The 17,189-nt window shown below is 44.5% G+C and overlaps 1 protein-coding gene across 5 annotated transcripts in view; it reads right to left on the bottom strand.

Annotated features, from left to right (window-relative positions):
• Positions 1-17,189, bottom strand: part of AGTPBP1 (ATP/GTP binding carboxypeptidase 1) — a 66,958-nt gene continuing 49,769 nt past the window's right edge. For all 5 annotated transcript variants that reach the window (XM_057428736.1, XM_057428734.1, XM_057428733.1 and 2 more), the window contains one exon: positions 1-342. In XM_057428736.1, the coding sequence (XP_057284719.1) occupies positions 165-342 (178 nt within the window). In that variant the 3' untranslated portion in view covers positions 1-164. The remainder of the gene's footprint in view (positions 343-17,189) is intronic.

Genomic DNA, 17,189 nt, shown 5'->3' with positions numbered 1-17,189 from the left:
TAAAGTAAATGCCAGTTTATCAGAAATATTTATTGTCTTTGAGCTAGGCACACCCAAGTTATCTGTGTTTCCTTAAGTATATCCCCATGGTAGACAACATCATGGAAGTATTTGACTACAAAAGCCAGGATACTTAACTTTCTTTTACCGGCTGCAAAGCTGGTTCAAGAAAGGAGTATCCTTGTTGAATCTGAGTCTGAAAGTCCATCTTCCTGATTAGTTGCCTCATAATCACCCACATTATCAGCCAATTCAATGTCTTGATCATCATTACTTTCTGCACTGTAATCAACTTCTTCAAGGAAGCGAGGTTCATCTTCATCCAATACATATGTAGTGGGGCTAGAACGAACAAGAAGTTGCATGAATCATGTTAAAAGTTTTACTTGGAACATAGATTCAGACCATGCCCAGTCCATACCCTGATATACAAAAATCAAAAAACTACAGCAGGAAAGGGGCAGCTTACCTGAAACAGTATTGAGTTTTTAATTGCACGTAAAACAACTGGGAACCAAAATCAAGTTTGTAAGACCCTGAACTACTCAGACATATAAAATTCATTATAGAAACATGTCATGACAAATTAGCTAAACATTACAGACCTAAGCTAATAGCCAGTAAGGACTTCATATAATTACAGCAGGATCAGACGCTGTTGTAGAAGGATACAACTACATAAAGAAACCACAGTTGCTAAAGGTTACAAGAAAACCCCTAAAAAAACAGGTAAGAATCTAAAAATTCCATTGGGAAATGTCTATATTTTATTAAAACACATTTTACTGAAAAGCACTGTGAACAATTACACTGTACCTATCAGACATCACAAAATAAGGATTTACGTCTATGCCTATAACTGAGATTAAATTCCCATATGAATCTCTGCACTCAAATCAGGTCCTCACACACATGCACACAGCTAAGACTTGAAATTTTTATGTTAAGCCTTGCAACTCAGAGGCAGCAGATTTAAGGAACTGAACCACTGCCTACAGAATGGTCTTTGCCTCAACTAGTGATAACAGGACTAACACCTTTAGCGTTAACTGGAAAAAGGTTAAAATACAACTTTCTGATCTTCTCCCATCCTTAACAGAGAGGGAAGGAAAAAAGTGTGAAAGGAAGAGGAAAAAAAACCATTTTCCAGATCCAGTTTTCTAACCTCTCTTGGGACTTAAGAAGGTAACTGCTTAAAAGCACTAGGTATTCCTAAATATGTAATAAGTAATTTTATATTCAGATTAAGTCTTAAAAAGTTTTATAATGGATTTTACCTAATAATTGAATCATACAGAACTCACACAAAACAGTGAGGATGTTCTTATTGAGAAAGGTCACAGGGTACTCGTAGAAATGTTTGCATAGTAATTTTTATGGGGTTTGTCTTAAGACACACAACAGCCTAGTCTGGCTGTAGCTTTATAATTAAAAGAATTAATCACTGCTCCTTTCTAAAGGTCTTTTAGGAGCTTAAGTGGACCACCTGAAATCTGCGGCGCAATCTCTTTTCAATATACATAAATTTCACAGTATTCTTCTGCTACCTGTAGCCTCAATGACATTCTATACTGTCACATGTTGTGTTGTTGACAGTTAATTCAAAGACTGGCAGAAGAAAAATTAAGAATTGCTAGTGCCAGCTTAGGGGGAAAAAAAAAACAACAACAAAACACATGCACAAAAAAAAAACAAAAAACAAAACCAAACCACAAAACCATGAACAGGACAGAAAACCTAAACCAGTAAGACAATTAGTTATCAAAAATTCAATTCAGTCATGATCTCTGGATCTACATTTAAAACAATCTGAATCATGGCTCACTAAACAAGCTCTTATTCATTAAGCCCTGCAATAATGATTGCTCCACAAAACTAAATGCTGTTAAAGATTATTTAAGCTGTAACTAGGGCAACAACCCACTACGTTGGTTAATGAACTGGTGCTTAAAACAAATCTGTTTCCATTTAGGAGAGACAAAGAGTGAGGAAAATAACCAGTATCTTTGCAAAGATGCCAATTTCATTTTACAGGTGGGGAACTCAACATACCCTAAAGATACATGCTTTGCATGAAGAACCTGGGATAGAAGCAGTAAAGGAATACAATTTTCCTGTGCTTCCATCCTATGACATTTTCTCCCAGAGGGAGTCACTACCTACCCACGCTTCTTCGAAGGGAAAAAAAAGTTGGAGGAAAAAAATTAAATTTTAATTTATTTGAAGAACAAAAGGAAAGGAACTTCATCAAATGCATCACATTCCAACAAGTCCACCTTTTTTTTTTTTTGCAACTTCTGCTTCTAATCAGTTGTCGTGGTTTAAACCCAGTCAGGTAACTCGTTCACTCATTTCCCCCCCTTTCTTTCCCTCCCCCTACTCCTGGAGGGATGGAGAGGAGAATTGAAAAGAATGCAACTCCCATGGGTTGAGATAAGAACAGTTTAGTAACTAAGGTATAACACAAATCACTACTGCTACCACCAATAATAACAATGATAAAGGAAATAACAAGGGAAGAGAATACAACACCTCACCACCAGCTGACCGATAACTCGCCCCCCCAGCCTGACCAAGCTCTGACCGACACCTCCTCCAGCCCCACAGTCTCCCAGCCCTTCCGGCTAACTCCCAGTTACATCCTGGGCATGATGTGCTGTGGTATGGAATACCTCTTTGGTCAGTTTGGGTCAGGTGTCCTGTCTCTGCTTCTTCCCGGCTTTCCCTCCTCCCTGGCAGAGCATGAGGCCCACAGAGTCCTTGGCCAAACCAAAACATCATTGTTATCAGCTCTGTTCCCGAGCTGAAAGTCAAAACACAGCACTGCACCAGCTACCAAGAAGGAGAGAAATGACTGCTACTGCTGAATCCAGGACATCAGTTAACACAGATACTGATTTGTTTTCTATTATATGCAAGAAATCCACACTGCAATTGCAGGACAGATTGTGTAATTCAATTCACAGGAAACTGAGCCATTAAATCTGAATGCTGGCCCAATATTAGCTAATAATTTTGAATGCTGAAACAGAAAACTACAATAAGCTATGTGAATAACAAATATTTCTTTAACCACTGACAATGGGATGTTAAAGTATTACAGTAGGCACTTATAAAAATTCATGTTAGTGAGATATAATGTAGAATAGTAAAGATCTTAAAAAAATTATATTCACTATTTAATAAGTGTCATTATTTGGAAATTAAACTCACATAGCTGATCCAGTTAAAAAACAAACAAACAAAACCACACCAAAACTTATTTTAAAGAAAAAAACACAACAGGACACACAAGCAAACCACATAGTTCACCTCTTTGAAGTGGCTTGTAAAACCATACAATATGTCCTATTTTATAGTCTTGAAAAACACACTGGTATATGTATTCAATGTATATATTTATGTTTGTATAAATTTATTTTACTTATTCACGTGTGTAAATAAGTAAATGTAGGCATGCCCTGACTTCCAGAAATTCAGCCACCGTGCACATTCTTGAAGTCAGTGTGTCAGATGTAATATATTTGCACTGGGATGTGTACATTCGAAGCTCATTCGAAACCAAGAGTTGACTTTCACAGACATTTCTCATTTAATACGAAAAAATAAATTACTTTTTATATTCAATAATATATTCTGGAATATATGAACAGATCTTATTTTCAAAGCTACATAAACCTTTAACGTAAAAACTGGCTCTGAAATCTGCCTCATAATAGCCGTAGCTTTCCACTACCATCCAGGACAATAAACCACAACTTCTCGATCATTTATTACTGAAAACAAATTATTATTATTATTATACATACTAAATTTCATTTTTTCACTTTCCCTTTCTTGAGTCTTAATTCCTTACAAAATGGTACTTTCTTCAGTCAAAGGAAAAACCTGTGTTGCATACCACTCATGTATATTTGCTTTCCCATAGCGTGTCTTCTCCTGATGTAGCAAACATTAACCATGGATATTTAACTTTCCAGCAGCCTTTATTCTAATGATTAGCATGAATCTGCAAAGTGGAATTATTACTTCACTGTTTTACTGAGTCTGGATCACAGGAAATGTAGAAATCAAAACACCTGAAAGTATTTCTTGCCGCTTAATCAAATTCTTTATTCTCCTCCCTGCCGCTCCCCACACTCAGCATATCTTGCGACAATATATTTTTAGCTGTCGTCATGCTGATTCTATGGGTTTTAATTTCCTAACTTTTCCCTTGGGCTGTTTCTAATTAACTTGCTCAATAATCCCTCTTCCTCCACTGCTGAACCTCCTACTTTTCCTTTTAAAAGGAAACCATTATTTTTCTCAGGTTAGTAGAGGTTGTTTATCACACAGCTACAGTTCTGTAATGCAAGGGATAAAATAATCTCTATTTTCTTTGAAGTCATGGCAGTTAAAAGAGAATACTATATGAAAACCTGAAGATTTGCAGATTCTATTCAAATAATATTGAACTCCTAGATACCTGATACAATCCTGTGGTATTCACGTTTATTAACAACTTTAAGAATAACCTTTTTTTTACTAAAATTGTATTTGTCCCTTAAAAGACATACTTGGATTTTTCATTACCCGTAGCATTTGAAACTGTCCCACACAACATCTTTGTCTCTAAACTGGAGAGACATCAATTTGATGGAGGGACCACCCAGTGGATAAAGAATTGGTTGGATGACCTGTCCTGAATCCAGCAGTAGCGGTCACTTTTCTCAGTCTTAGTAGCTGGTGCATTGCTCTGTTTTCGACTTTCAGCCTGAAAACAAAGCTGGTAACACCAATATTTTTAGTTGTTGCTAAGTAATGATTACTTCGATCAAGGAATTTCTGAGTCTCATTCTCTGCCAGGAAAGATGGGAAGCTAGGAGGAAGCAGAGACAGGACACCTGACCCAGACTAGCCAAAGGGGTATTCCATACCACAGCACGTCATGCCCAGTATATAAACTGGGGGCAGTTACCCGGAAGGGCTAGATCACTGCTCAGGTTGGGCTGGGTATCGGTCGGCAGGTGGTGAGCAGTTGTATTCTCTTCCCTTGTTATTTCCCTTATCATTATTATCATTATTGGCAGCAGCAGTAGTGGTTTGTGTTATCCCTTAGTTACTGGACTGTTCTTATCTCAACCCGTGGGAGTTACATCTTTCGATTCTCCTCCCCATCCCTCTGGGAGCGGGAGGAAGGAAGTGGGGGCGTGAGTGAGCGGCTGCGTGGTTCTGAGTTACCAGCTGGGCTTAAACCATGACAGTTCTTTGTGGCGCCCAAGGTGGGGCATGAAGGGTTGAGATAACAACAGATCTGACCAGAGTGTGTCTAATGGTATTTGAGATAAGCATTCATTGTTTTGGATTGATAGTCACCCCTCACAACGTCAAAGTTGTTGCTCTTGATCTTACAGTTTCAGCATGTCTTATGGTACTTACAGCCAGTATTTGCTGTTTTAGTGTTTATTGGCTGGGGGGCTTAGGCTAAAGTTCTTCTTTCATTGTACTTTATGGTAACGACTTGTAATACAACAGACTCATTGTTCATGAAACTGATCTGGCTTGCACTTCCAGTGTGGTCATCACCTCTATACTTTGGAATGTATATAACTGAAGTGTTTAGCAATTATACATCCTTTTTTTAACTCCTCAGGTGGTCAACCTATGAAGGAGACATTCCCTTACATTCCCAGCTCCCCCACCAGACTACTTACAGCATCATTTGAGAGTTCTGAAGGTTTTGAATGGCCTTTGGATACCCTTGAGACCTGCCTGCTGACTGTGATGGGCATCACCATGTTGGCACACATACAGAGTGTGTTTTACCCAATACCATTTTGTCTGATCTCAAACGTAAAGCAGAGTCGGGTTTGGGGTCTTTTCTAGGGTTAGACGATGATATAGGAGGACTAAGAGATTTTCCCTGAGGCTGGGAAGTCATGAGTGACAGGGTGTGAGGGATTGTATGGGCAAGTATCTAGGCCTGTGGGCCCCTCCAGCGCTTTGGAACTTCACCACTGAACAAGTGCAAAATCCAGAAAAATTAGCAAAACACTTAAATGAGGTGTGTTGTCATCCTGGTCATACCAGAGACAGACAAATCATGGCAACGTGCTGAACTTGGCCTGTGCTTACAGAGCCCTGTTCAACACTATCCAGCGCCTTCAAAGAGAAAAAGATGTCTCTGGATCTGATGGCAATGCAACAGACAGTGCAGCTACTCCAGCTCCAAGCACAGCAGCTACACTAGCCCCAGTGACAAGTACAGCAGCTACTCAAACTCTTGACTACAACTGATAACGCAGCTACTCCAATTCCAAGCACAGCAACTACACCAACCCCAGAGAAAAGTACAGGAGTGACCCAAACCCTGACAGCAACAGACTGCAGCTGCTGGTGCTACTCAACACCCAAGCACAACAGCTGCACCAACCCCGACAACAGATACTGCAGACACTCCAACCATGGTGATAATCACTGCAGCTAAACCAGAGGACCAATTTGTGCCAGTATCAGTTGCTCCTGTATGCAAAGGGAAAAGCAAACGAGGCATGAAGAGTATCTGTACAGTGAACAAAGATGAAGAGCCAATGCACTTACTACATGGGATCTGAACAAGAGTTATTATGTGGATCAAAGGAAGAGGAACAATAGGTGACTTCTCAACCCTGGACCTCAACTGAGCTACAGAATATGCAAAAAGATTTTACCCATCAACCAGGGGAGCACATCATCACCTGGTTGCTCTGACGCTGGGACAATCGGGCCGACGGTCATGAACTAGACGGTAGGGAAGCCAAGCAGCTGGGATCACTTGCTAGGGAAGGGGGAACTGACAAAACAATTGCAAAAGAGAAATGGTCCCTCAGCCTTTGGAGGCGGCTCTTGGCAACTGTGAAAGAAAGCTTTCCGTACAAGGACGATGTTATGCGTTGTTCGGCCAAACAGACCATGCTAGAAAAAAGCATCCAATCTCTGAGGGAATCACCCATTGTACAGATGATCTACAGCAGGCCAAAAGCTGGGAATGCACCCGTAGATCCAGATGAAGTTGAATGTATACGACCCATGTAGTGGAAATTTATACAGAGTGCACCATCATCATACACCCACTCATTGGCAGCAATAACCTGGCTTGATTGTAGCACCACCAACAGTAGACAAAATGATTCATCAACTCCAAGAGTTCGAAGACAATCTCACCCTTTCCATCATTTCAACTGTGGAAAAACTGTTCCAGGAGTTCAAACAATTGAGAGATGATCTATCCGATCTATGCAGCTCCCCACGTGTACCAACCCACATCTCAGCTATTAACAAAAGGCGTCCTACTGCTCAAAAGAGAACATATAGGAGGTACATGCCACAGGCCACCCTATGGTTTTATCTGCAGGATCAGGGAGAAGACATGAGAAAATGGGATGGAAAACCTACCTCAGCTCTGGAGGAATGGCTGCATGAATTGAAAAGGAGAACAAAGGATTATCATGCAATGAAAGCTGTGGCTTCAGTACCTGGTGAGCAGGTTCCCAGATGGAATGGAAGAGCTGATTTTACTCCAGCTCCTGTGATAACGAAGAATAATCCCTTTCTACAAGATGTAGGGGACCAATGTTGTGATCACTATTAGAGAGGCCCTGCCTCCAGCCAGGTGGAGGTGAGGGACAATCACATTTACTGAACTGTGTGGATCAGATGGCCTGGCACATCAGTCCCACAGAAGTATAAGGCTCTAGTAGATACCGATGCACAGTGTACCCTGATGCCATCAAGCTGCTAGGGGGTGCAACCCATTTCTATTTCTGGAGTGACAGGAGGATCCCAAGAGTTGACTGTACTGGAGGCTGAAATCAGTGGCAAAAGCACCCCATTGTGACTGGTCCAGAGGCTCCATGCATCCCTGGCATAGCTTACCTCAGGAGAGGGTACTTCAAAACTCAAAAGGGTACCAATGGGCTTTTGGTGTTGCGGCTTGGGAGACTGAGGAAATTAAGCAGCTGCCCACATTGCCTGGTCTCTCAGAGGATCCTTCTGTTGTGGGGTTGCTGAAGGTCGAAGAACAACAAGTGCCAATTGCTACCACAACAGTGCACCGGCGGCAATATCGCACCAACTGAAACTCCCTGATTCCCATCCATCGGCTGATCCGTAGACTGGAGAGTCAGGGGGTGATCAGCAGGACCTGCTCACCCTTTAATAGCCCCATATGGCCAGTGTGAAAGTCTAATGGAGAATGGAGACTAATGATAGACTATCATGGCCTGAATGAAGTCACACCACCATTGAGTGCTGCCGTACCGGACATGCTAGAACTTCAGTATGAACTGGAGTCAAAGGCAGCCAAGTGGTATGCCACGATTGATATTGCCAATGCATTTTTCTCAATTCCTTTGGCAGCAGAGTGCAGGCCACAGTTTGCTTTTACTTGGAGGGGTGTCCAGTTCACTTGGAACCGACTGCCCCAGGGGTGGAAACACAGCCCTACCATTTGCCACGGACTGATCCAGACTGCACTGGAACAGGGGCAAGCTCCAGAACACCTGCAATACATTGATGACATTATTGTGTGGGGCGGTACAGCGGAAGAAGTCTTTGAGAAAGGGAGGAAAATAATCCAAATCCTGCTGAAAGCCGGTTTTGCCATAAAACGGAGTAAGGTCAAGGGACCTGCACAGGAGATTCAATTTTGGGGAATAAAATGGCAAGATGGACGTAGACAGATCCCCACAGATGTGATCAACAAGGTAACAGCAATGTCTCCACCAACTAATAAGAAAGAAACGCAAGCTTTCTTGGGTGCAGTGGGGTTCTGGAGAATGCACATCCCGAATTACAGTTTGATTGTAAGCCCTCTCTACCATGTGACCCAGAAGAGGAATGATTTTAAATGGGGCCCTGAGCAACAACAAGCCTTTGAGCAAATTAAACGCGAGATAGTTCATGCAGTAGCCCTTGGACTAGTCCGGACTGGGCCAGATGTAAAAAATGTACTGTACACTGCAGCTGGGAAGAACGGTCCTACCTGGAGCCTCTGGCAGAAAGCTCCAGGGGATACTTGAGGTCAACCCCTCGGCTTTTGGAGTCAGGGATACAGAGGACCTAAGGCCAGCTATACCCCAACTGAGAAAGAGATACTGGCAGCCTATGAAGGGGTTTGAGCTGCTTCAGAACTGATTGGCACTGAAGCACAGCTCCTCCTCGCACCCCAGCTGCCCGTGCTTTTACATACTGCAGAGAGCAAAAAGTTCCTGTGGTGCACATAAAGAATTTGCTGGGGAAGACAGCCTGGCTTATTCCTGCTTTAGGTAAAGGCAAACCCACTCGTGGGATTGCTTTTGCTCAGGGACCTGGATATACTTGGTGGGTAATGTGGGAAGATGGGGGAAGTCTGCTGTATACCTCAAGGGGAAAACAGCTAATGAACTCAATTGTATGCTGTTTCCTGCTATGTAACACTTTTATAGCCCATCAACTAGATGTCTTCAGGTCACCAGTGACTGGCCCTGACTTCCCTACGACCATCATCCCGACAATGACTGATGAAACCAGACGAGCTCAGCAGTGACCAGACAAGTTCCGTAGTGTCATCAGCAGGCAACAGTCCAACACTGCAAACTGCCTCTCCTGCTCTGAAAGACTATTGCAAGAGATGGAGCCCAACCTTATGGACTGGATGAACCCAGCAGCTTTATAGGGATTGGTCCATGCACTAAGGAATGATCTCTCTCTCTCTATGTATTTTTTATACATACACACACACACAAGAGGAGACAAGAGTGATGGTCTATTGAAAAATGTGGGATCTGAGCATGACGTGAATGGTATGGAATAAGGGGCTGATACTGCCCTGGGTTCAGCAGTAGCAGTCATTTTTGTCCTTCTTAGTAGCTGGTGCAGTGCTGTGTTTTTGACTTTCAGACTGGGAACAGTGCTGATAACACTGATGGTTTTAGTTGGTGCTCAGTAATGTTTACTCTGACCAAGGACTTTCTGAGCCTCATGCTCTGCCAGGGAGGAAGGGAAGTCAGGAGGAAGCAGAGACAGAACACCTGATCAAAACTAGCCGAAGGGGTATTCCGTACCACAGATCATCACAGAATCTTAAAATAGTTGGGGTTGGAAAGGACCTTAAGATTATCAAGTTCCAACCACCTGCCATGGGCAGGGACACCTCACACTAAACCATCTCACCCAAGGCTCTGTCCAAGCTGTCCGTGAACACTGCCAGGGATGGAGCATGCACAGCTTCCCTGGACAACCCGTTCCAGTGCCTCCCCACCCTCATAGTAAAGAACTTCCTCCTTATATCCAATCTAAACTTCCCCTGTGTAAGTTTTAACCCGATACCCCTCGTCCTATCGCTGCAGTTCCTAATGAAGAGAACCTTCCCAGCATCCCTATAGGCCCCCTTCAGATACTGCAAGGCTGCTATGAGGTCTCCAAGCAGCCTCCTCTTCTCCAGGATGAACAGCCCCAACTTTCTCAGCCTGTCTTCATACAGGAGGTGCTCCAGTTCACTGATCATTCTCGTGGCCCTTCTCTGGACTTGTTCCAACAGTTCCATGTCCTTTTGATGTTGAGGACACCAGAACTGCACACAATACTCCAAGTGAGGTCTCACAAGAGCAGAGTAGAGGAGCAGGATCACCTCCTTTGACCTGCTGGTCACGCTCCTTTTGATGCAGCCCAGGACACGGTTGGCTTTCTGGGCTGCAAGCGCACACTGAACCCACCTCATGTTAAGTTTCTCATTGACCAACACCCCCAAGTCCTTCTCTGCAGGACTGATCTGAATCTTTTCTCTGCCCAACCACTGCCCAACCTGCCTGTAGCTGTGCCTGGGATTGACCCAACACAGGTGTAGGACCTTGCACTTGGCATGGTTAAACTTCATAAGGTTGGCATCAGCCCACCTCACAAGCGTGTCAAGGTCCCTCTGGATGGCATTCCTTCCCTCCAGGGTATCAACCAAACCACACAGCTTGGTGTCATCGGCAAACTTGCTGAGGGCGCACTCAATCCCACTGTCCATGTCAGCAACAGAGATGTTGAACAAGACCGGTCCCAGCACCGATCCCTGAGGGACACCACTCGTTACTGGTCTCCAGCTGGACATTGAGCCATTGACCACAACTCTTTGTGTGCAGCCATCTAGACAGTTCTTTATGCACTGAGTGGTCCATCCATCAAATTGATGTCTCTCCAATCTAGAGACAAAGATGTTGTGTGGGACAGCTTCGAAAGCTCTGCACAATTCCAGGCAGATGACGTCAACTGCTCTGCCCTGGTCCATCAGTTCCGTAGCCCCCTCATAGAAGGCCACCAAATTGGTCAGGCAGGATTTCCCCTTAGTGAAGCCATGCTGGCTGTCACCAAGCACCTTGTTGTTTTTCATGTGCCTTAGCATGCCTTCCAGGAGAATCTGCTCCAAGATTTTGCCCGGCACAGAGGTGAGACTGACTGGTCTGTAATTCCCTGGGTCATCCATTTTCCCCTTCTTGAAAATGGGGGTTATATTTCCCTTTTTTCCAGTTGTCGCGAACTTCACCTGACTGCCATGATTTTTCAAATATGATGGAGAGTGGCTTAGCAACTTCATTCGCCAGCTCCTTCAGGACCCACAGATGGATTTCATCAGGTCCCATGGACTTGTGTACATTCAGGTTCTTAAGATGGTCTCAAACCAGATCCTCTCCTACAGTGGGCCTAGGGTCTTCATTCTCACAGTCCCTGCATCTGCCTTCCAAGACTCGGGTGGCGTGGTCAGTGGTGCCAGTGAAGACTGAGGCAAAGAAATCATTAAGAACCTCAGCCTTCTCAAATCCCATGTAGCCAGTTCTCCTTAGCTTCTGGAGTGGGCCCATGTTGTCCCTAGTCTGTCTTTTATTTGCAATGTACCTACAGAATCCCTTCCTGTTATCTTTAACATCCCTAGCCAAGTTTAATTCTAACTGGGCCTTAGTTATCCTAACCTGGTCCTTAACTTCCCTGACAACATCCCTGTATTCTTGCCAGGCTGCCTGTCCTTGCTTCCACCTTTTATAAGCCTTTTTTTTTCCTTTAAAGTTTCCTCAGCAACTCCTTATCCACCCAAGGAGGTCTCCTGGCCTTCCTGCTGCACTTCCTTCTCGTTGGGATGCAACACTCCTGAGCTTGTAGCAGGTGATCCTTGAATATCAACCAACAGTCTTGGGCCCCCCTGCCCTCTAGGGCTGTATCCCATGGAACCTTACTAAGCAGGTTCCTGAAGAGGCCACAGTCTGCTCTTTTGAAGTCCAGGGCAGTGAGTTTGCTGCACACTCTTCTCACTGTCCTGAGGATCTCGAATCTGACCATCTTGTGATTGCTGCATCCAAGGCTACCCTGGAAAGTCACATTTCCAACCAGCCCTTCCCTGTTGATGAGCACGAGGTCAAGCATGGCACATCTCCTTGTCTGCTCCTCTATTGCTTGCAGAAGGAAGTTGTTTTCCACACAATCGAGGAACCTCCTGGATTGCCTGTGCCAGGCTGTACCATCCTTCCAACAGATGTCAGGGTGGTTGAAGTCCCCCATGAGGACAAGGGCCTGTGAGCGTGAGGCTTTTCCTATCTGTTTATAGAGTGCTTCACCCGCAGGTTCTCCTTGATCAGGCGGTCTGTAACAGATCCCCACAATGATGTCTCCCATCTCTGTTCTCCCTTTAACCCTGACCCACAAACTCTCTGTTGACTGCTCACCTGTCCCCAGACAGAGCTCCATACTCTCCAGCCTATCCCTAACACAAAGGGCAACTCCCCCTCCCCACCTGCCGGGCCTGTCTCTTGGCTCCAGCCCCTGTGAGTCCCTGCCCGCATCAGCTGAGCTGCCGGCTCCTGGGCAGGTCCTGTCGAGGACTTGAGGCTCCCTCGGTGGCTCTCGTCGCTCCGAGTTGAGGCTCCTGGACACGGAGCTTCCTGCTGCTCAGGTGTTGAAGGTGTCCTCTCTCGAACTACTCACCTCAGCAGCTGACAGTGTCTCATGCTCTGCCAGGGAGGAGGAGAAGCCGAGAGGGAGCAGAGACAGGACACCCGACCCAGACTAGCCAAAGGGTATTCCATACCACAGCGTGTCATGCCCAGTATATAAACTGAGGGGAGTTACCCAGAAGGGCTAGCTTCGCTGCTCAGGTTGAGATGGATATTGGTAAACAGGTGGTGGGCGGTTGTATTCTCTCCCCTTGTTATTCCCCTTATCATTATTATTATTGGTGGTAGCAGTAGTAGTTTGCGTTATACCTTAGTTACTGGACTGTTCTTATCTCAGCCCATGCGAGTTACATTCTTTCTGTTCTCCCCATCCCTCCGGGAGCAGGGGAAGGAAGGATGCAGCAGGGGAGTGAGCAAACAGCTGCACAGTTCTGAGTTACTGGCTGGGCTTAAACCACGACATGGCTGCATGCAGAGTTGTGGTCAATAGCTCAATGTCCAATGGGAGACCAGTAACAAGTGGTGTCCCTCAGGGGTCTCCGTTGGGACTGATTACATTCAACATCTTTGTCAGTGACATGGACAGTGGGATTGAGTGCACCCTCACCAAGTTTGCCAACACCACCAAGCTGTGTTGTTCGGTTGAAACCCTGAAGGGAAGGGATGCCATCCAAAGGGATAATGACATGCTTGTGAGGTGGGCTGATGCAAGCCTCATGAAGTTCAACAAGGCCGAGTGCAATGTCCTGCACTTGGGTTGGTGCAATCCCAGGCATAGCTACAGGTTGGGCAGAGAATGGATTGACAGCAGCCCTGAGAAGGACTTGGTAGTGTTGGTTGACAAGAAGCTCAACAGGAACCAACTGTATGCAATTTCCTATATAGTTTATGCTCTTTATCTCCTAGTCTGTTACCAGACACCATCAGAAAGAGTTCTGTATTCCTTACAATATTCTGTATTCCTTACCTCCCTTCAGGTATTTGTCCACTTTGATAAGACACTCCCTGAGCCTTCTCTTCTCTAGACTAATAGTCCTGCTCTCTAAGCCTTTCCCCCTCTGGGGGATGCTTCAGTCCCTTGATCAATTTAGGGGCCCCTCCCTGGACTCTCTCCTGTATGGCCGCATCTTTTCTGTACCTCTTCTACTGGGGAACCAAAAACCAGACACAGCACTCCAGGTGTGGCCTCGCCAGTGCTGCGAAGAAGAATCACATCCATCAACATGCTGGCTACACACCTAATGAAGCCCAGGATATCACTAGGCTTAGTAAAGTCAAGGCAGGCAATTTCCACTTCATTCCCCACATCTACCAAGCCAGTCATTTCATTGCAGAAGTTTATCAGGAAGCATGACTCCCCTTAGCGAATCTGTGTTGCCTATTCACTATCTCCTCCTTCATGTGGCTGGAGAACCTTTCCAGGACTAGCTGTTTCATCACCTTCCCAGGAATCAAGCTGAGGCCAACCAGCCTGTAGCTCCGTGGGTCCTCCTTGCTCTCCTTGAATACAGGAATGACATTTGCTTTCCTACAGTCTGCAGGCACCTTTCCCAATCACCATGATCATTCAAAGATTATAGACAGTGGCCTCACACTGACATTAGAGCACTTCCTTAGGACTCCTGGATGCACCTCGTCAGGACCTGTAAACTTAAGTAAATCCAGTTTGCTTAAGTATTCTCCAATCTGTTCCTCTTCCACCATGTCCTGGGTTCAGCTGCAAGAATTATTTTTTTCCTTCTTACTACTGCTGTGTAGCACCACCTACTAATTCTTCCTTGCTCCAGATTTTCTCTAGTTTCTGGGTCCTTGACTAATGAAAGTTGGTCTTGCTAGTAAAGACTAGGGTGAAAAAGGTATTCAGTACCTCAGCCTTTTTCATGTTCTGTGTCAACAGGGCTCCTACCCCATTCAGCAGTGGACTTAGCTTTTCCTTAGTCCTCCTGTTCCTACTTACATACTTAGAGAAGCTTGCTCGTTGCCTTTGATATCCCATACCAGATTCAGCTCCAGGTAGACCTTATCTTTCCTAGCCATGTCTCTGCATAGTCAGACATTGCCTCTATATTCCTCCCAGGTTACCTGTCTCTGCTTCCACCTTCAAGGCACTTCCTTGACATGTTTAAGTTCTGACAGGAGCTCTTCATCCACCCTTGCAGGCTTCCTGGCATTTTTGCCTAAGCTCCTGCTCATGGAGATGGACTGCTCTTGAGCTTGGAGGATGTGGTCCCTGAATACTGCTTGCAGGATGTAGTCCTTGAATATCCACCAGTTTTCTTGGGCCCCCAATTCCAATGTGCTCTCCTCAAGTTCAGGGTTGTGATCTTTTCCCTGCTCCCTCCCCTTTTGGGAACATGAACCTGAACTCCATCAGCCAAAACTGCATTCTGTGTTCACTTTCCCAACCAGTGCACCCTTGTTTGTGAGTACCAGATGCAGCAAAGCACCTCCTCTTGTGGGTTTTTGTGTCACTTGGGTCCAGAAGCTGTCATCAATATCATCAATCCAGGGACATTCTGGATTGTTTATGCTTTGCTGTGACCGTCTTCCAGCAGATGCTGTGGTAGTTGAAGTCTGCCAAGGGGACAAGGGCTTGCAAATAAGAGGCTGCTTCTAGCTGTCCACAGAAGGGCTGACCCATTTTTCATATTTCTATACTACTCTTCATCTCCTGTAGAGACTCGCAACTTCCCCAGATGACTATTTCTGAACTTCATTTTTTCTTGCCATATAGAATTTTTACCTGAAGTCTAGACTGACTTTTCCATGTAATTTAAGGCCATTAATCCTGGTCCTGCTTGCTCTAGAGAGAACGGACTCTTTGCATCTGTTTTTCCGTATTTGAAGGCAGCTATCATAGCTATCATGTTTTCCCCTCCTTCTCCATTGCGTAGTTTTCCTTTTTTCTTTTTCTTTTTGATAAGGGTCTTATGAGAAAAACTGTAACCAAAATGATTGACTTTATTTGCCATAGTAGGACTTCCTCTATCATAAAGATGGAATTTCATCTGGTGATTTCCCTCAAGAGCTTTAAAGCATAAAATATTGCCCCTTGCTCTTCACCTTTATGTCAAGGAATATATCTACCTGAGGTGCATTGTACAACTTTTTAAAAAATCTATACACTTCCTTAGCAGTTACATTCTTCACTTCTCAAATTTTGGCCTCTTCTGTCAACACTTACATCTCATCCCAAAGAACAACTGAAATGTCTGACAGACAGTAAGCCTCTCATATATATAAGAATCCTAACCAGATTACCTTCAGACAATACATATTCAGAATCCCTGACAATATATATAAAGCAATACATAAGAAATTGATTTTTTTTCCTCCTTGAGCTGATCCGTGTCCATGAGACAAAACTGCCTGTATCTATGTTTTCCTGTTCCAGGAGTTTAGGGCAAGACAGCTGCCTTCCACAGTTACCTGATGATCTTAGCCCCTGGCATAACTGGGTGGAAACAGATTTTCTGTTCTCTCACTCTGTAGTGCTTCCCATTAAACTAGTATGCTACAGAAATGGAAAATCAGTAGGCCAGTTTCTAAAGCAAAGCATGTAATTACATTAATTTATTCTAATTGACAACCAATGCAAGGAATAAAAGAATTAAAGACCATTAGCAACAACTAAAAACATTGGTGTTATCAGCGTTGTTCACAGGCTGAGAGTCAAAACCTCAGCAATGCACCAGCCACAAAGGATTAAGAATGACTACTGCAGCTGAACCCAGGACAACAGCTTAACCCCCCCCCACTTCCCCCCGCCTTTCTTTTTTTAAACTCACTACAGAGATAGTAGAATGTAGAAGAGAAGGGAGTCCAGGAGGCCTGGTCAATATTAAACCCCACTCCCTCCAAAGGGGCAAAGGGGGCAGGAGACCTGCATGGAGGAGCAGAAAGTTCCTAGTAAATCTTAAACTCAAGAAAGAAATGTATGGGATGTGGAAAAGGGACAGATTGAGTGGGAGCACTACAGGAACATCATCAGGGTGTGCAGGGATGTGACAAAGAAGGCCAAGGCCCACTTGGAATTGAGCCTGGCAAAGGACATCCAGGACAACAAGGAGGGCTTCTACAAGTGTATCAGCTGCATAAGGAAGATTAGGGAAAATGTGGAGTCGCTGCTGTATCAGATAGGTGTCTTGGTAACAGAGGACACAGAGAAGGTAGAATGACTGAATGCCTTCTTTGCCTCAGTCTTTACTGCCGTGGATGGCTCTCAGGAATTCCAGAGTGCAGAGGTAAGAGAAGAAGGCT

This window comes from Pezoporus wallicus, unplaced genomic scaffold (assembly GCF_028554395.1).
Source record: "Pezoporus wallicus isolate ANWC-B61680 ecotype Strahan unplaced genomic scaffold, APGP_CSIRO_Pwel_v1 contig_708, whole genome shotgun sequence".
Lineage (NCBI taxonomy): Eukaryota > Metazoa > Chordata > Aves > Psittaciformes > Psittacidae > Pezoporus > Pezoporus wallicus.
This window is presented reverse-complemented; position numbering and strand designations above follow the sequence as displayed.